At 40.0% G+C, this 20125-nt stretch overlaps 2 protein-coding genes and 1 long non-coding RNA gene across 7 annotated transcripts in view; 1 reads left to right on the top strand and 2 right to left on the bottom strand.

Annotated features, from left to right (window-relative positions):
• Nucleotides 1–1610: 1610 nt before the first annotated feature.
• Nucleotides 1611–14918, bottom strand: NSUN3 (NOP2/Sun RNA methyltransferase 3; the record flags this gene model as incomplete). The annotated part of the gene is made up of 6 exons (XM_083854780.1): nt 1611–2219; nt 10818–10939; nt 11472–11626; nt 12882–13225; nt 14082–14191; nt 14850–14918. The coding sequence occupies 6 exons, from the start codon at nt 14916–14918 to the stop codon at nt 1949–1951; spliced, it is 1071 nt and encodes a 356-aa protein (XP_083710906.1). The 3' UTR covers nt 1611–1948.
• LOC310905922 lies at nt 14237–18740 on the top strand. 2 transcript variants are annotated; one of them, XR_014589301.1, is made up of 2 exons: nt 14237–14501; nt 15236–18740. It is a non-coding gene; the product is annotated as an uncharacterized lncRNA (long non-coding RNA). The 2 variants fall into 2 exon arrangements; XR_014589302.1 differs by having other exon boundaries at nt 14237–14650.
• ARL13B (ARF like GTPase 13B) overlaps nt 17533–20125 on the bottom strand; it is a 32955-nt gene continuing 30362 nt past the window's right edge. For all 4 annotated transcript variants that reach the window (XM_083854777.1, XM_083854778.1, XM_083854776.1 and 1 more), the window contains one exon: nt 17533–19509. In XM_083854777.1, the coding sequence (XP_083710903.1) occupies nt 19433–19509 (77 nt within the window). In that variant the 3' untranslated portion in view covers nt 17533–19432. The remainder of the gene's footprint in view (nt 19510–20125) is intronic.

The following is a 20125-nucleotide window of genomic DNA, read 5'->3' as shown; positions in this document are numbered from 1 at the left end:
TTGTGTAATCTGTTTTTCCACTCCACTCCACTCCACAGTGGAGAATGCTTTTGACAAGCCATAATTGAACTGTGTCAGATGCCACTGAATAAAGGATAAAATTTGGTAAATACTGAAATTGCTTTTAGATAAGGCTTTCCAGTGTCTTATTGTGCCAACCTCTCTGAAACAGGGAAGTGATTTTTTGGATGTTGGAAAAGGGGATGGAAGAAAAGCACGAGGGCAGCTGAACTCCAGAAATCTCTGTGGCCTCTGAGGTGCTGGCACTGGTGTGTGCTACACATACAACTGTGGGCAGTTTCATGAGAGAGCATGAAGATTTCCCTAGGACTCCCCAGTCCAACAAAATTGGTCATTTTCCTGTCCTCATCTTGCTTGGGGCTGCAATTTCTCCTTTGCTGCAGGGTTCAGGTCTAAAGCAGCTCTCAGGGATTTGCCCATCTGCTGAGACTGAGAGAAGCTCAGCTTTCAAAGGTCTCTTTGTTCTTCCTGTGATTACCCAGTCCATGTCCTCCTCAACCATCCAATTCAAGCACATATTTCAATTCTCTCCCTGAGCAAGTTACATTCTTGCCTTTCCATTTCAATTTCCACAGGGCAAATGAAACTGATGGGAAGCTATTTGCCAGAGGTATGGTTATTTCACCCAGTAGCCTGACATGCCTCCAAATCTGGATATTACATTTACTGTTCCTGGGACAGATGCTGTCAAGCCTTTTCACAGCATCATCTGCATACTCAAATTGCATGAACTTTACAGCCTCTCAAGTTTTCAGAGACATTGCTGACAATTTAACCCTACAGGGCCACCTCAAATATTTTACATCCCAAAACAGGGGAGAGGATAACTGAAAGCTCACAGAGCAAAGGATGAGGTTTCAGAGCCTCTGATGCATTTGTTTGCCTCAGCAGAAGAAACAGCAGTGTTCTGAGGGCAAACTCTGTAACATACACATAAAATATACTAAATGTTTTCACACTGAAGGAAGGCAGCTTTGGATTTGATATTAAAAAGAAATTCTTTACAGTGAGAGCAATGAGGCACTGGAACAGGCTGCCTAGAGAAGGTGTGGATGCCCCATCCCTTTGCAACCTGGTCTAAGGTGTCCCTATACACAGCCAGGAAGTTGGAACTTTATAATCTTTAAGGCCCCTTCCAACCCAAACCACTCTGTGATTCTGTGAAATTAATAAATGTACAATGTCACACACCTCCACTGCCACATGAGCAACTCATCTACCTCTGTTCTTTCAAACAACATTTTTAAAAACAATGATGATCACCTTCCATCTTGGGGACGAAAGGGTTCCACTCTGCTTCAAGACAAGCATAGGCTGGAATATGTACACCATTACTCTTTCAATTCATATTTTTGCAAGCTCAAAATAGAAGAATATTAATAAATTTTTTTAAAAAAAGAGCTGGTGTTGATCTAACTGCTGACATTTGCATCTGTAAACAAAAGACACCCTTGTTTTTTAAGTAAACAACTTAGCAAATGTGAGACCTGTTGTGCCAGTGCTTGCAGATGACACTGTACATACCAAGCAGTTCTTGCAGAAAAACAGATTTCTAGATGTGTTTAGAGAGAATTCAGGATTTCCATGACTTCAGACCACTGAAAACCATTTATTTAAAAAATATACTGTGTCAGAACCAAAACTCTACCACATTATACCTGTGTTCCAGAATCCAAATCCCTTTAAAAGCACCACCTTGAAAACAACACAAAGCTCCCTCGACATCCTGAGGAATTCTCAGAGGCCCACAAGCTCACACTAGAAGGCACATTCAGTATTTTAAGTTAAAATAAGTTAAGCTTCTTGCTTCCTTTTGATCAGGAAACTGCAAGTCTCTAAATTCAGTTGCCTTGGATGTGTTCATATACACATACCGTATTTAAATCATTATTAATTTATCATATAAATTATATACAACCAACAGGCATCAGGTGGAGGACACTTTCTTTAATTTAGCCACATACATGGGACCCCAAGCTCTCCCTTTCTCTGGGAGAACCAGCAGTTCATGCTGCTGTGTCCCACTGAGGAAAGTGAATTCCTGGGAAACACCTCTGGCCATCCCACTAATATCCACAGGTATCACATTGCTGCAGGAGCTCAGGAGGAGATTGATCACATCACTGTTTTCTGCCCTGGACAGGGTGCACGTGGAATAGACCAGGGACCCACCAGGACGCAGGGCTTTCACAGCAGACCTGCAAAGCACAACAGGAAAAAAGGGAAAAAAATCAACATCAAAAGTGACATACTGCTACTGGGAGAATGTGCAGATTTATAAATCCAGAGTATAAATAAATATGACAAAAATAACATTACAGAAATGTCTTAACTGTATATAATTGACAGTTCATGAAACCACCAACACAATTTCACTTTTCATTTATTATTGTATTCTCAGCTAGCTGAAGGTAGTTTTTTACACCACAGTGACAAGCAGAAAGCAGCATCCATTCAGAATACACATCAAGCATTCCTGTGCTCAGCACTGCTGTGAAAATGCTGCAACTGCACACAAAATGGGTTACCCCACATCAAAAGGGCCAGTTAGACACTGGTCAAGATGCTTCTATGAACCTGCAGTAACAGCCTGAATTAATGACTGGGCTGTAATTTTAGAAACATTCCTGCTAATTCTGCAACTTATTTAGCAGGGAAAAGGATTTGGGCGTGTCACTGAGCCTCTGCTTTTCAACCTCAGTTTTTAAGGATCACATATCATTTGTTTATGTGCCCATCACTTATTAACCTGTTGACAAATTTGGACTAAACAAAGGCAGAACAGTGGCTTAAAGCCTGAAAGCTTCACAACTACTGGTGGATGGAGTGAACAGAGGCTCTTTATCACTTTACCACTGAAACGGAATTTCAATAAAGTGCTTATTTCCCATTAGAGCAGATCTACCAAGTCCTTATTCAGACACATAAAATACAACCTATGAGTACAGAAATGAGATATGCAAGATATATTCACCTACTCCAAATTAAGAGAGTAAGGAGAAAACTCAAAAATTTTGCACCACAGAAGAGTATTCTTCAAACCTGGTACCATCACATTTTTAAAAGAGGAAGCTACACAAAAAGTTCATGTGCTATTAAAACACTGTCTGAAGATAAATCCCATTAAATCATACAATTTTTGAGCCATTTTTGGCTGAAAGACTGAATTGTAAGCCAGTATACAAACAGATACTACAGGCAAATAGCACATTAAATACAATTGTTCCTTCAAAAGATTTCTTTTATTCAATAACAAGAAACTCAGAACAGGTGAATGATGTAAATGACACTGAATAATGACACAGAGATTTGTAGATACTACTGACAAAACTGTGCTTACACACCCCTCACAGTCCAGGGAAAAAAATATCCTGGACAAATAAAAAGAAGAAAAGAAACAACCACCTCCTCAAACCAGATGAGGTGAGCAGCCCCCAAATGCAGAAAGTCTGATTCCAAGTCTAGACAAAGACAATGCCATGGAAATAGCAATTCCTCCAGAAACCAGCTGAGGACTTCCCAAGGGTGACAGCTGACCAAAAACAGTTGAGAAAGGAAAGAAGAAAATACAAAAGAGGAAAAGGTAAGCCCTTTTAACAGAACTGCAACTTTTTGGGAAAATGATCAATAAAGAACAGCTTCAACACAAGGAGGATCAAAGCTGATGACAGATCAAAGCTGCTCTGAAAGTCCTGTCCAAAAGAATACGGGAACACCAGGACAAAGGCTGCTTCAGACAGTGATAAGAGCAGGTGAAAACTCCTGAGAATTATACCAAAGCTAGTTCTCTTGGGAGCATACCCAGTACCTTCTCCAATTCTTTTATGAGTCTTGGTTTTGATAATCAGCAAGTCAAGTATATATTTTACTGAAGTCTATGATTTTACTAGGTGTAAAAGGACAGAGCTCTCTTAACTGACGGTGCTCTAAGAAAAATACGTGTTTAATGCCCCTGTCACATCAGTCTTCAACAAAAAGATAGAGAGAGTGAGCATATCCAGCCTTAATGAGGGAGCAATTCCAAGTTCAGCCTGTTAAAGGCAAAAACAGGCTACAGTGCACTTAGGTTTTCAGTTTAACTGGGCCTAGTGGACTCATTTGAGGCTACTCTGAAAAAAAAAAATCAGTTAAACCTGTTAATTAGTTAAAATTAGTCTCACACCCCTGAGTAGCTTTTCAAAGCCTGCAGAAATGTTTGAGAATGCTCCTGTCACAATCTGGTAGAGCACAACATTCACACGGCCATCTTGAGAGAGGGAAAGAGAGGAGGTGGAAGCCTGACATCCCTCCCAGCTCTCATCTAAAATTCTGCACCTACCAGCAGGCACTGGAAGTGCCAGATATTCATCCTGGCACCCCAACACACACTTACCCCTTAGAGGGCTCCAGAAGCAGCAGCTCTGGAGCCAAAAGCTGTTCCCATGTCTCTCCAGCTCCTTTACTTGCTGGCAGCTGCCCATTTAAAAGGGCAGGGCTCACTCATGCTGCTGCTCTTGGCCTGTCTGAGGAACCACAGTGAACCCACATATATGGAATTAACTAAATTAAAGCAATGCAGGGATGTGCAACCTTCCCTTCTCATGAAAAGCCATCAAGCAAACCAGCAAAAGACCCTGATGTCCTGTCTCTTGGCCTCACAGCCATCTGGAGAAATTTGAAATCACTTTTTTTTTACCCCCACGTATTGGATCTTGCTTTTTATCTTTCACATTAGAACTCAAAGAGAACAGAGCTGAAGTCTAAGTGGGCTCTCATAAAGTCGAGCTGATCTTCAGATTATTATCACAATCCACCTACATAACTCATTTTTGACAGACTTTCCCCTGCCAGCTACACCTTTCCCATGCATGCAGGAGTGCCAAGCCCTGAGGGCAGCCAGTAAGGCTGGGAATGTTTTAATGTGACAATTGAGATGTACTTTTACCAGACCTGAGAATTTTACTCAGAGAAGCAGATAATGGCAACCACTTTCCTATCTCTAAGACAGCATCTAGACAAGAGAGAAAATTCTTTTACCATGTAAAGTGAGAAAGATAAAAGAAAAAGTAGATGTAGCTACAGGTTACAAGGTTAAAAGCCTGGACGCTTGCTAAATATCCTTTTTTTTCCATATAGAAAGCAAGAATCCCTCGAGACAATACTTTCAAGGGCATCATGCTCCCCCAACTGAGTCCATCAGAGAAAGAGCAGCACAGGCCTCTGAGGGAAAACCTGAAAATCTCACCTCAAAATCCCCCCATATCTAAACCTCGGCTTGTGAATCTTCACTGGCCCATGCCCCAAAAAGGTAAGTGCAGCTCTCTTTATTTGGAACCTAAAGCAGGAATTTAAATACCTGAGGAGGATGACTTCTGGCAGCAAGGTTAATCAATGTATCTATCCATCTTGTCAAGTGCAGCAACAGTTGTTTCAGTGCCTGTGCTCAAAGTCAGCACCCGCCAGCCCTGATTAAGCCGTGCTCAGCTGCTGATAAACCTGCAGGGAGCTGCAAAATTCCAAGTGAGGAAGTGCTGGGCTCAAAGTCACACGGGGTGACACTGAGCTGGGCCAGCAGAGCCAGGGAGTTTGGTCCTCTCCTCATCAGCAGCACACAGAATTCATTCAGGAGAGGGTCTGATTGTCAGAGAATCTGTTCATCAGAGAATTGTTCAAGTACATTTAAGAAACTTCCTCTCTAATCACTGCAGGAAAACAAACTCATCCAAGGGACAGGTTGGAGATGAAGCATAACTTAGTCCTACTCCACCATCTAGGAATTAAGATTTCTCTTTCACTAGGAATCCTAATTATGGATGCTTTGCTAAAGGAATTCAATGCCTGATAATTTGTGACTCCCAAAAAATAGGAAGTCAAACCTAGAATGATTAAGATGCCAAAATATTTTTTCACCTTCCTCTTATTACGGTGCCCTGTTTAAAAAAACCCACATTATTTCAAGGTAGTTAATCTGCAGTTCTTTTTCTCTTAGTGCACACATGACATTTGTGTTTATTAAAGAGCTAAAACTTTCAGCTGAAATAAAGATCTAGTTAATGTCCTAATTTTATTTCAGGTACATGTATTTCCTGCAATGGATTTTACAAGTTTACAGGCACTATTACTGCAAGGTTTCATGCTTCACGTGAAGAAACATCAGAACACACATCAGAAGCCCTGGAAACTTTTTCTGGAGCCTTTTTCTGTCCATCTCACTCAACAAGTTCTGTAAAATAAATTTAACACATGCAGACTGCTCCTCTCCTTTCTAAGTAAGATTTTACAGCACTAACATAAAACAGGTAAAAAATACTTTCTATTTTTGCAGGGTGTGTCTCTGGGTACAGGTTCATATTGTACAGTGAAAGTCAGAGGTACAACAGATGCATTCATCTATCCTAACTCCCTGTATTGAAAAAGTACCAGAAAAGACTTTAGAAAGAAAAATATTATTTCAAAGCTCTTTTTATTTTCAGTTTACTTCTCAAGATTTACTGAATTAGGGAAAACAAAACAGCACTACTGTTTAATATCTCAGGGGAAAAAAAATGATCATGCTAAAGCCACATGACAAACCCAAAAAACTCCTCCTGACAACTAAAATATAGTTAGCCAGGACTTAAAAGGGATTTTTCCCACTAACAGAGAAAAGTCTTGGTGTCTCAAACATCCTTTTACAAATGGGCAGACACAAAAATATATATTTCATATATAGCATGCAGGTAGCACCTCCATGTCCAGCCTATCCTCCTGTGCCTGGGTTTATGCTGCATGCCATGGGAAGGGGCAGCATTCATTATGTTCATCATTCGACCACTTTCTGCATTAAAATGAAAAGATGACACATATTTAGGGCAATTTTAAACTAACACAGCACTTCAACAGTGCCATCTTTTGGTAACTACAACGTATCTCTGCTCAACAGGCAAGATAATGTCTCAGCAGAATAAAAAACGCCAATTCTATTATTTTTATGGACTTAAACTATGTGGATACATTACCTTTTGCGTCTCACAAGAGTCCAGATACTTTGTGGCAATATGACCTGCATGTAAAGGTTTTGCTTTGATTTCTTTGAACATGGACAAAATGGTACAGAAAACCCTTCAGTGTAAAAATAGCATTTTTTTAATACTTTGAGATGGGCAGTGACAATAGTTCAAGCACTCCCTCTGCTCCTCTCTAAGTAAACTTTGCTCCTGTGGAGAAACATTGAAGCCCAGAATAACAGGAGAATCATGAAAATCAACTGCCTTTTTCAACACTAAATTGAATTACAAATAAAAGGAGGCACAAGCATCAAACCCCTCAACTTAACAACCAAAATCCACAAATCCAAAAAAAACCCAGTCTGTTCTACCCTAGACAAAATTTGTCCTGAAAATCCTGATGGAACACCTGGAGCCACAGCAGTGGCCACAGCACTCTTTGGGAAGAAATTCCAACAACCCAACCAAAAGTGTTGTGGGGAATGGCACAGCACACACGCACACAAAAAATTCAGCTTTTTTAAGATAGAAAGTGGCTAAAGAATCCTATCAGCCACACAATCCACAGCAGATTTGTTGGGCCAACAGTTGGAATTCTCAAAAATTCCCAGTGGAGCTAATTGAAAAGATGGTTTTGGACAATAAAAGGATTAACTGAGTAGCTACAGAGGAGCAAAAGGAAAAATTCCAGGGGAAAAGAGATGAAGATGTGATTAAGCAATTCTCAGCACAATTTACTCCACACAGCAGAAATGGTACAGTGGTGACATATGCTAAATATGTGATTTTATATTTATAAACACAATTTTTGCCTTCACTCTATAACCACAGAAAAGCCCAGCTAAGAGCACACAATTCCCCTCTTGTGGAAAACTCCACAATTCAGTGAAAATACAGAGCTGTTTAATTACTCAGAGATGCTGTGTATAGAAGGGTTCCAGCACTCTGAATGCCTTTGCTGAGTTTTCTAAATTGTATTCTGTTGGATTTCTTTTTTTGCTGAGCCCTAACACAAGTTCCTTTCAGCTGCAGAAACCAGCCTAAGAATAATTACAACATCCATAACAGTTTAACCACTACATAATTGGGCATTCAAGCTTAGCCCAAAATTTAATTTCTCTCTGAGAACTGATAACATTGGTAAATTTGCTTTTGGGAACCACTGCATTTTGTGTTAGCATTTAGCATCAGGAAATGAATATTCCCTTTTTTTTTTTTTAAGTTTGCAATTTGTTTTCTGCACGAACACCAAATAATAACAAGATCTGCAGTGTGTTCTTGGATTAGAGCACTCAGCAGGGATGCTTTGGTTTGGGTACAAGCAATCATTACAATTTCAATTTCCTTCAAATCAGTGGTGCCCTCATTGCTTAGAACATTTGCTGTTCAGCATTTATATCACTTATTTACATTTCAGATTTTATACAGGCTGCAGGAGGAAGATTGTTGCATCAGTTTCTTCCAGATCTTCATTTTCTGAAGCCTCTATGTACTTAATTAATTACATTGTATTGCAAACCCTACTTTTCCCTCCTTAACTTCCCTCTTTGATGACCCCAGCTTCCTCCAAAACAGATCCATAAAAACAAATTAGTGGTGAAGCAATTCCTTAATTGAGAAGGAGGGAATGTCAAATTTTAGGCTGTTGCGTGACAGAAATAAAACCAGAACTCCACTGTGAATTTCATTCTTCTCATTTTTATGTTACACTTAATCCTCCTGCTAAACTGAAATAATGCTTAGTCCCTCAAGCTTCACCTTCAAATCACAGGATGGTTTGGTTGGAAGGGACCTGACAATTATCCATTTCCAACCCCCTGCCATGGGCAGGGACACCCTCCACTATCTCAGGGTGCTCCAAGCCCCATCCAAACTGGCCTTGGACACTTACAGGGATCCAGAAGCAGCCACAGCTTCTCTGGGAACCTGTGCCAGGGCTCATCACCCTCACAGGCAAGAATTTTTTCCTACTATCCATCTAAACCCACTCCCTCTAAGTTTGAAGCCATTCCCCTTGTTCTGTCACTCCCTGCTCTTATACTGCATTTCTTACATTTTTCTCAATAAAACTGCTGGGACTCAGCCTTACATTTGGTTTTGTTTACAGGTATAGGCACCAAGGTCAGGAACAGCTGGGAGCACAAAGCACCAGGAAATCTGAGTCAATGAACCAGACTGAGCCCTGCAGGAGCAGGCTCGTGTAAAAAGCAGCACAGCTGGATTGATCCATGGAGGCTCAGCCCTCCTGAATATTACTGCAAGTACTGGAGAAGAGATTCCAACTCAACTTTTGATTAATAAATAATTATAAATTATTTAGTCCTTAAACACTCTAGTCCTTAAAGAGAGGCTTGAAAAGGGAAGTACTCCAGAATTTTAGTTCTAATTCACTTGTCACGAACCATTTGGCCTTTTCTGATCTTGCTTTATCATTTCCTTTTTTCCTTGTTACATGGGATCTGAGATGTCCTTAGAACTGGGAATTCATTCTAAAGTGATCAGGTAAGAACAAAATAACCAGCCAGTGGACAACTATACTTCAAATATTTTACCCAGTAACCCAAAGAATCCAATCAATAACCCTTATATCCTCTACCAATAACCCTTTTATCCAAAAACTCTCATAAACTCTAACTCCCTAACCCTAACCTTCCTTTTACTACAATTTACATAGCAAAGGTATTTTGTCTTTACAAATTCTTATTACTGTTGCTAAAGTAAAGAATATTTTCAACAGAAAGTTCTCTCTCTGTTTAGGAATAATTCAATTAAATCTGATTTGGGCTGACAGGAATGTATTTTTTTTAAAAAAAAACAAGGTTTCTGCTGTCATGAGTTCTCCAGGATTACAATGTGGAATGATTTATGCAAATTCTCAAAATTTCTCTGCATGATGTATGCTTCCTTTTGCTACAGGTTCACAAATTGGATTTTCTATGTCAGATATTGAAAAGGGAAAACTGAAACAGGTCAGTGTTTTAAATGTGATTGATTTCTTCAAAGGAAATGGATGACATGATGCATTACTGCAATAAGATCCTCATATTTCTGTTATAAATCACAGGCTTCTGCCAGGCCTTTTTCAACTGGAAGTCTTGCAAAACTATCTTGAACTGCAATGGGAACTTTCCATAAAAATTTTCCTGTGTTTTTTTTTTTTTTTTTTTTTTTTAATAATATGTTATTTTTGCCTCAATTTGCTTTGACAGATGGACTTCAGGCATGACTGTTACTCCACAAATAACATTCAAGTTTAGAAGGTTTTATTGAAAAGTCACTCTTTTTTTTTTTCCTCATGAGAGAAACTGTGCAGTTTGAAATGCTTCACAAATGCCAGCCCATGGCTGGTGGCATTAAAATGTGTAATACACAACAGCCTGGCTTTGGATTATTGGGGGGATGTTCTCAAAAACAAACAAACAATCCTCTCTTTCCCTCACCAAACCTCACATTCTTTCACTTTTTTACCCTGTAATTAGGAGTGGGACCCTTTCTGTGCTACAATCAATCAATACGGAATATATCTAAAATCATTTTAGCTGTGTCCACCTAAAATATTTTGATTTTACATCAGACTGTTGTGAGTCATCTACAAATGGACATTTCTGTGAATAAGTGATTTAAGAGGACCAAGGTCCCACTGCTGGCATCACCCACACAGATTTCCACACCCTCATTATCTCAGACCCACTGGTTATTCTAAACAGCATCACAACCACATATTCCTGACATTATTTTCAGAGGAGGAATCCTGGGTTTGTTTGTTAGATCTTGCCCCCATGTAACTTTTATTAATTGCAGGAAGTTCCTTTGACTTTTTGCACTTCTCACCTTAGAAGCTGGAACTGCAGGGAAGACAACTCCTTCCTTTGCATGAGCCTGAGTGCAGCTTGCTGAGGGTCAGCAGAGAAGAGCCAGCTTCTGTCATTTGAACAAGGAGCATCAACCAGCACCTAGACAATTAATAAAGTAAAAAAAAAAAAAAAATATATATATATATCTCAGCAAAGATGGTCACTTTTTGAACACCATGTGCCAAAAAATATTCAATTTTCTTTTGCAAGTGTTAAGAAAATTTAATTTTCCTTTCTGGGGATGAAATGATCCCATTGCTATTTTTTAGATGTTTTTATGGGGTTAGCAAGTGGAGAGAGAAAAAATCAATACTCCAAAAGTAAGATCTACCTGAGCAGCTCCGTCTTGTTCTCCTCCTCTTCCTAATTGCACATCATGCAAAGATAACAGCTACAAGGTCTTCAGAATTCACCCCCAAGGCTGAATAGGCAGCATCACCCAACACAGGAATAAATGCACAACAAGCTTCATAAAATGTTTCCTGAGGCTCTACAAATCCTGTACATGACTTTATTCCCTTTGATAGGTCAGGTATCTTTGTGAGGGGCCAGGGAAAAAAAAATAAATTAAAAAGCAGCATAGGAAGAAGAATAAGAATGCAGAAATAAAATTTGCCAATAATAATGTTACCTTGTCATAAAATTCAGGCTGAAGATCTCCAATCTGTCGACCATCCAGTTTAGAGACAGTTATCAAGTTCATCAAAGGATCTGGGATGAAGGATTCTATTGTCTGCTCCAACCATCTTGCCCTCAAATCATCATATTCATTGCAGTGAAAATGACCTTAGAAAATTAAGTAAAAATAAACAAAAACCAAGTAAACACCCAAAGAGAAGTCTTTATATTTTTTTTTCTGTTTTGTTTTTACAAATACAAGGAGTTAGACCCATCTGGAAGTTCTACTGCATTGCCATGACTACCATGGAGTTTACATATTATGTGCCTGTGTTATTGCACTTTTTAGAATACTACTGAATTTTTATAAACCTAAATAAATTTCAACATGCTCCTACAGAGCAAACCCTAAATATTTATTAGCAAATCCTTCTGTAGCAACAGCCTTCCACAATGAAACAAGCTTTAATCATGACCCATATCCAAAGAGTGAATGCCTCCCCTGGGCTCCTTAAATCATCATCTAAATGAAGTGCACGCCCCATATTATTAAATTGCCTTTAAATAAATAAAGCATCGATTTTGGTATCTTAAGGTCCATATTAATATTCACTGAAGTATATTAAGAATCAATTCTTCACAATTTCCATTCTCAGCAACAATTTGGGGTCTTCAGAAGCAGAAAGAGGGTAAAGTTTTGGGTTTTTTTCCCTAAACCTTCTGAAACGACAATTCCTATTTAATTTATTTCATTAGCATCACCTCATTCCTCTTGAGGAGGGAGGGAAACCAGTTGTCATCAGCTGGTGTAGGTGGTTATAGTAATGTTCTCTACAAAAGCATAAGGTGCTGTGAACAGTTTGAAACAATTATTACCCAAGCCAGCAAATAAACTTGGAAACAGCAATCTCAGGTTGCTTTAACTCCTTGGCCCAAGCTGCTGCTTGCTGCTGCCTTCTAAACAATTTGATCATCTCAGAATCCTTCTCCCATCAATTCCTGACCATAAACCTTCTCCCTTTGCACACATCTTGCACATTTCATTTCTTACGCTCTGCTTTGCATCAGCACACTTAAATTTACCTGTAATATTTGCACAGCACTGGCAAAAGAGGCAGCAGATGAAAAAAAAAAAGTAAAAAAAGACAAGTATTCTAAGATTGCAGATTACTTACATCCCCGTGCCAGCCAATTGATGTGGCTTTAAGTAACTTCTGGAGAGATAATAGTGGAGAAAAAAATCCACAGAGCTACCCCGCTTTTACTTGCCACTCTGCAATAACCTATGTTAAAGCAAGGATTGCGTTTTTAATCCTCCTTTAGCAAACAGATTTCATAAAATCCTTATTGAACAGCATGGAACTAGGTGAAATAACAACTGTTGTTTGGTTTTTCTTCCCCCAGCAGCACCTGGCTCCCTTACCTGGACAGGCACACTGCAAGATAGCCACAGATTTTCCCCCTGGTGCAGCACAGAGATCCAGAACATGCTCCCCATCCTGCACCTCCAAGGCCAGCACGGGCAGCAGCGAGGCAGCATTGAGCAGGTAATACCCCTTCAGCCTGCCAGGCTGGTGTTTCTGAGCAGGGAATCTGCCAGGAGCTGTCCTGCTGTAGCACCTGAAGGCTGCTGGGAAGTAGGGCAGAGTTGCTGGGAAGGCAGGATGATATCCCTGCTCAGCCAGGCTGCTCTCCAGCCTGGGGCTGGGGCTGAATCTGTTCAGCAGCAGGGCGTGCTGCCAGCACCATGGAGAGGTCAGCACATCTCTAGGGTGAAAAAAGGAAAAGCCATTCAATATCCAATCAAGCAATACAGTGTAGGAAGCCTTCACTCACAATCTCACCACTGGATAATTCTGGTGTAAGTCAGAAATAAATCATTTTGGCTAGAAAAGTACACAGGAAAATATTTCAATAGGAAAGCAAGCCACTGGTTTTTGTAATTATTGCATTTAAAACACCAACTTCTTCTGTGACAAGACATTCTCCATTTTTCTTATTTTATGTAGAAGATATAAATGAAGCAAAATGCTGTTCCTGACTATAAAGTACTTCCCTAGGGACAAAGAATAACTGTAGTATTAGTTGCAAACAACAAAAATAATCACAAACACATTGGCTTTACAGTGCTCATTCCAGACAACACTAAAATGCCATTTTCACAAATGTTCTTTTTTACATTTTATGTTCTGCAAACGCTGGGCCAGTAAAACTTAAATCAATAGATATTTTTGAAAGACATCAGTGGTATGTGATAGAAACACACTTGTTTGTCTTTCAGGCCTTTCTTACATGGATTTCTCCTATTTCTGTTTGAATTCCTATTAGTAATTTTTCATTTAATCTCAAAAAAAAAAAAAAAAAAAAAAAAAAAAAAAAAAAAAATCCCCAGGAGTATTCACTGCCTAAAGCAGAAGAAACCACATTGATCCAATTGGAGAGTTTTCAAGTTGACTCAATTAAAACTAATGCTATGGCATCTATGCTTTTTCTTTTTTAATAATGAAGTTTTTCAGCAGCTGTGTGATCAAGACCCAAATTAAGTGACAGCCTTTGCCACACGTGTCATTGCTAATTCCATTTCTTCTCTCTCCCTTCCTTCCATCTCCCCAAAGGCACAGACCTGACTCTGCTCCATGCATCTCCCAGCTCTGCTGTGTACTGCTTCTCAAAGTGGTCCAGAACCACCCGACAGATCTGCTTCTGCACCTTCCCTTCTGCTTTCTTCTCCAGCTTCAGAGAAAGGAAGAAAAAACAAAACCAGTAAAGCCTCTCACTAGAACTAATAAAAAAATTTTTACTAATTGCATCAACTTGGTATCAGTGGTATGAGAACGCTCAGACATTAAGACCACATCTTTATGTAACAGACATTTCAGAGAGCAAAGGAGTTCAGCTGCAGCACACTCTCCCTCCCTGCTCGGCTCGTTAATAAATACCCCTCCATGTCTACTGTGTTGATAATCCAGTGGCTCCTGGGACTCTGATGGATTTAACCTACGAAGGGAAGGGAAAGAGCTTTTGGTTTCTAATCAAACCAAGGGTAAAGGCTGAATTCCCCTCCCTAAGGGCAGCCCAGCGGCGTCCCGTCCCACCGCAGGGACAGCAGCGGGGCCGGCTGTGGGGCCGGGAATTCTCTCTCTGTGCCGGAGCAGCTGCCCGCAGGAGGCACAGAATCCCAGGGGTGCAGAGGTACAGACACCCAGGGGTGCGGAGGAGGAAGGCGGGGCGCACAGGGGCTGGAGGCGCTCTCAGCGCCCTCACGGCCCCCGCAGGAAGCGGCCGGGGCTCTCCCACCGCGCTTCCGGCCCAGGCCCGCCCGGCCCGGCCCCTGCCGCAACTCCGGCCCCATCTCCCCTGCCCCATCTGCCCTGCCCCGGCCCCATCTCACCTGCCCCGGGTCCCGGCCCAGCCCCAGCGCGGCCCCGGCGCGGCGGGCGAGCGGCAGCGGCCCCCGCATGGCCCCAATCCCCGGGCGGGGCGGGGCAGTGCCCGGCCCGGCCCCTCCGCTCTGCTTCCCGCGGCTGTACGGCTGGCCATGGGAGCTTTGCACGGCGACACAGAGCGGGAAGGGGCAGGAACGGAGCTTAAAGAGCAGCTGGTCCCAGCTCTCCCGGCCAGGGGTGGGGACACAGCCCCGTAGAGGATGCTCAAGTCCCCATCGAGCCTGGCTGTGAACACTGCCACGGTTGAGGCAGCCCACAACTTCCCTGGGCACTTTTTCCCGTAGTACCGTGGGAGGCTGACTCACCATCCCGACTCTGCCTCACCAAATAGACAAACCAGGAGTACACAGCACCTCTTCAACAATTTACAAAAGTGATCCTCATCCCAGCGCCTGATGGAGGTTCTGATGGCATCCACACCGCCCTCGCCATCAGGTCTGTGCTTGTGCCTTGTCACCAGACCTTTATTCCCATCTGGCCCAGCCTCTGGAAGTGCTGCTCAGCTCACCTGAACCACACCGGAGATCAGCTCCAGCCTAACTCGCTGCTTCTGCCATGAAAAACTGCTGGAGGTTTGAGAATTATTCACAGAAATCTCTCTCACACACACTGTCAGATAAAACATTCTCCAGAGACAGGAATCAGGAGGACCACTGTACCCCAGTTCAGCTGTCACTGGTTTAGCAGCACAAAAATCTGAGGCTGCTCTCATCTGATCCCTTCATCTGGACAGAATCCAAGACCTGCAAACTGCTCCTCCAAGGAAGGAATCCAAGGATGCTCTGTTGGGCAGCTCCTGCTGCAATCACTGCGTCCTAGCAAAACAAAACCAATCCCCACACACCCTCTCTTTCGTGCCCATTTGCCAACTCTCACTAAGAGCAAGTGGCAAACTTGTTTAGAAGTAGCTTAATTAAAGCTTCTGCAGGCTGAACTCAGCCTCTGAAACCCTGACTGGAAAGGAGTGCAAAGGTAAAGGCAGGAGTGCTGCTGTATGGATAAATATTTGAGTTTCAGGCAGCAGCTAACGAAGACTAAGTGTTTTTGCTCACCTCATGCAGATTAGCACCAGGCTTGAAAGCTTATTTAAAATGCTTCTGTCAGGGTTGAGACAAAGGGCCTGGAGGCAAAACCTCTTACCTGTCAAACGTGAAGGAAACCTGAAAGGCGTTTTGGTGAGTTTCACCAACAGATACAGAACAAAACTGGTTATAAAAAGTAGTTCTCTGTGGCTGTAATTCTGCCAAGGCCAGTACCATACCAGCAAATATGCACAAGAATTGAATTTTACCATACAAATAAAACAAAAGGATCTGCTGAATGAGTCACCTTTCCCTAAATCTATGGCTATATTCCACCATAGGATAGATGGTGCCACCACTGTGTCTGAAACCAGATTTCCACCAAAGCAAAGAAAGGACTCTGCCTTATCTGCCCATCAGCACCATCACAGCCAAACGGCAAACAGCAAAAATGCATCTTATATCTCTCTCATGTGCCACTGCAGATAAACTTATTTCAAATTACATTAACAACAGGCTCCATTACTTATTCCATCTACAAATGCATCTATTGAAATACTGGTGGGTATGTTTTATTCAAAATAATAAAGTGTTTCAAGTTGAATGAACCCCAGGAGCCAGGAAGCCAACAAGATGGCAAAGTTATTGGGTAGCATCCTGAAGTTACAGTATTGAACTTTCCACTAGAATATTGGAATATATTACTGAAAAAATACTGCTTGAATCTTATTTAAAGGGGAAAAAAAGAAGCTGTGTTGTTTACCTTGTTACAGTCCATCAATCCTTTCCAATCTCACACCAGAGACCTAATGGATACCAACTAGGTCTATTTTTAATAATTTTGATTTTAAAACCTTTAAATCTATGGGTAAGGTCTCTCTGTGGATTCTAGGATGTAACTAAAAGGGAAAACAACCTGAAAAACTTATTTTGAAGCACTGAGTCTCTTACACTAATTCAGTTCATGAATGTTACTATTCCTTCTAAGAAGATACTTTCAACTTACCTTTAAAATATTATGTCTAAAATGTATTTAAGACATTACACATAGATAATGCAAAATGTTCTGCTTAAACAGTGAATTTCTGTGTTCTTACCACTCCTGTATTTAAATAGCTGCATGCACTGATATATTTCAAAAGTGATCCTATGGATGACAAAGTCTGACAAAATCTAATTTGTGCTCTCAATTTACAGCTGTAAAACTTTTATCTCTCAGATATTAATTGCACTATCAAAGCTCTTTATAGGTATACATATACACCTAACTTACTGACAATCTCTCAGTATATTCTAAATTTGATCACATCTCTCCTGCAAAAATATGCAAAGATTCTGTCTATAAGGTCTCTATTTCGTACATTTTAGAAACGTGAGACTTGCAGCCCTTAAATATTAATGTCTAGGCTTAGTTCCAAAAAATTGTAAATTTATGGTAATACAGGCAACATGTTGATGCTTTGCATTAGTTTTATTCTATACATAAATGTCATCTTCAGCAAATAAAAAGAGCAGTATAAATTACTGAAAAAAACCCCGCCATAGTAAATAATTACAAAGCATATTAATAAAACAAAACCTTATAAAACATTTTTGAGTACCTTGGTCACATACTGATAAAATTTATTTTAAAAGCAAAAATCAAAAATGATACATGTGCCCACATACACAACACACAGAACACACAGTTCATATATAAGCATCAACATTTTAGTTTTTCAAATTTCGTTACCACAGCAGTATTTAGCTTTATTTTAAATAAAGACTTCCATGACATTATTTTAGGAAAGAGGAAAACAAAAGAGTTATACATTCCTAGAAATTGAAGCTGTAAAAAAGTATGTCTGCAAAAGTAGAGCCTTTAAGCCAAAAACTTAAGTGGCAACAGAGCTAGTGTTAGTAAAGTTGAGACTGCACATAAAAATTTTTATGCAACCTCCCCTCCCCTTAGTATTTGTGTTGTCTGAAGGGAAAATGACCAAATCCTGAGAATAATTCAACTGAATCATGTTACAGTATTAGAATACAACAAAAGTGTTCTCATGCTGGTAGTCACATAGACACTGTTTCCCTCTTTCTCTAAACTAGCAAACATAGAGGAATATGCCTCTCCACCTACTCCAAATTTAGTATCCTTAAGATGCTAAGCTTGGAACAGATTCCACCTTACTCTTTAAAAATCTTTATCATTTCATTTTAACATGCCAGATGTTTGTGCAACTCCTTACTGCAAGGGGAGTATGGCAAAGATTTCCAGTACCAAAGTGCTGAACATGTAACGTATCACATTGTTTCAACAACTAAACTCCTTTGGTAAAACCTCATTATTGACAGAGCATGATATAAAATTATCAAATTCTGCTTCTCCAAAAACTGCCCTGAATGAGGGCTTCATCCTGTCTGTCATTAAGTGGCAGAACAATGAACCTTTACAAATACACCACTGGTTGTCTCCAATGTAACAGTAAAAACATTTAAATAGGAATGTAACAAATTATAACCCTTGTTGGTTAAGTATCACTTGTATGTGATTTTCAACACATTTAAAGGAATGTTATATAAATCCTTAAAACTCATGGTTTTAGTTTGCGATATGGTATTTTAGAATTATTGAGATTAAAAACTGGGAGGAATCAACTATCTGCATACTGGTTGATTCAGTTTCCCATCAAAATGGATGATTTAAGTAGTGCAAATTCCCCACGAGTGCAATTTGCTCGCTTGTTGTAGTAGACAATACAGTATTCCACTCTTTCTTTTTTTCCACAGAATTTATTTCCTATGTCAAACTCAGTTAAAAAAAAAACAAAGAAAACAACAGATAAGAAAACTTCCAGACAGTTGAAATAGTATTATTTTTTATAAAAAGTATTTATTTTAATTTTTATCTTACTCTCTGCTTCAGTTTGCCAGAAATATGAAATATGTAATGTAACACCTAAGAAAATGTATTGGTACTGTAAGAGAAATATAAGAGTCAAACACACTTGATTTTTATGCACTTGACTATCAACTTTCTAAGGCTCCCTAGGTATCATTTTATTGGTAGTAGGTACACAGCTCCACTCAAACTTTCAACTCATTTTATAAAAAGGTAGAAAAATATATTTAATATTTGTTTAACCTTTCTATATTCACCCTATCATACATGAATCTTACAAAATGCTTTAGAATAATTTTTTCCCTGAAAAAAATACCAACACCTGCACAGCACCTGGAGAAAGGTCTCGGTGGGAATGTGCAATCCAGTATTACGGGATCTTGAAGGTGATTTTTCTTCAGGTTTACAGCCATGTCTTTTCACAGGTAAGCCAAATAAATCCTGAAGAAGAGCTGGTGACGTGAAAAGTAAATTATAAAGTCTGATCACCTAAGTACAACAGGACGAACTCCATGTTTAGTTGTCATATGCTGAGAAAATGTCACGTAAAAAAAATTCCTTCAAGGTTAAAAAAACAAAACAGAATTTTAAAATGATGTTTTTTAAAATTCTCTTTGCACTCCAGTTAAGCAATGACATCATGGGTATCACTGTTGGGTCTTTGGCGTAGTGTCAGCGGGGGCAGAGGCTTTCCATAGAAATCTGTGGAAGAAATTCCAGAGGAGAAAAACACATCAATCTGTCGCCTGCCACCTTCCTGGCCCAAAGAACGTTTACTAAATTCTTGCTTTCTTAATGGAAGCCAAGTATTCCATGAGTTTAGAGCTAATTCCTCCAAGCAAACTTTCAAACCTAGTGTTAATTAATGTCTAGAGATGGATTGGCCAAACGAGGGTTTAATTACATTTTGTTATACATGCATCAGCATTTGCAAGATCAAGCCCAAAGGGGATCTGTAAATATCCCTAAAAATAGGAAAGGAGAAATCCAAAGTGTACAAACAGCAATTGAAAAAATGAAGCACTGAAATTTGTATGTGCTGTAGTCAAGGCTGCACTGCAATCTAGTTTTAAATGACAGTAATACTGGGCAGAATCCAAAGTTTTGGGACCATCTATGCATGGCATTTATCTTGCAAGCTAAAATAACTTTCTAAAAGAACTATTTCAGAATTTTTAGATAAAACTGCAACATTTCCTTTTGTCAATAAAGGATGTCAATTTAAAGTGGTAAAATTGCACAAGACAAAGTAAATAAGTACATCAGAAAAGAGTAACAAGTGTTCTCGGCCATTTGTAATGGATATAAAATAAAAACC

This window comes from Zosterops lateralis (genome assembly GCF_965231275.1).
Source record: "Zosterops lateralis genome assembly, chromosome: 2".
In the NCBI taxonomy this organism is placed as follows: Eukaryota; Metazoa; Chordata; class Aves; order Passeriformes; family Zosteropidae; genus Zosterops; species Zosterops lateralis.
The sequence above is the reverse complement of the archived record's forward strand: the minus strand, read 5'-3'. Positions and strand labels throughout refer to the sequence as shown.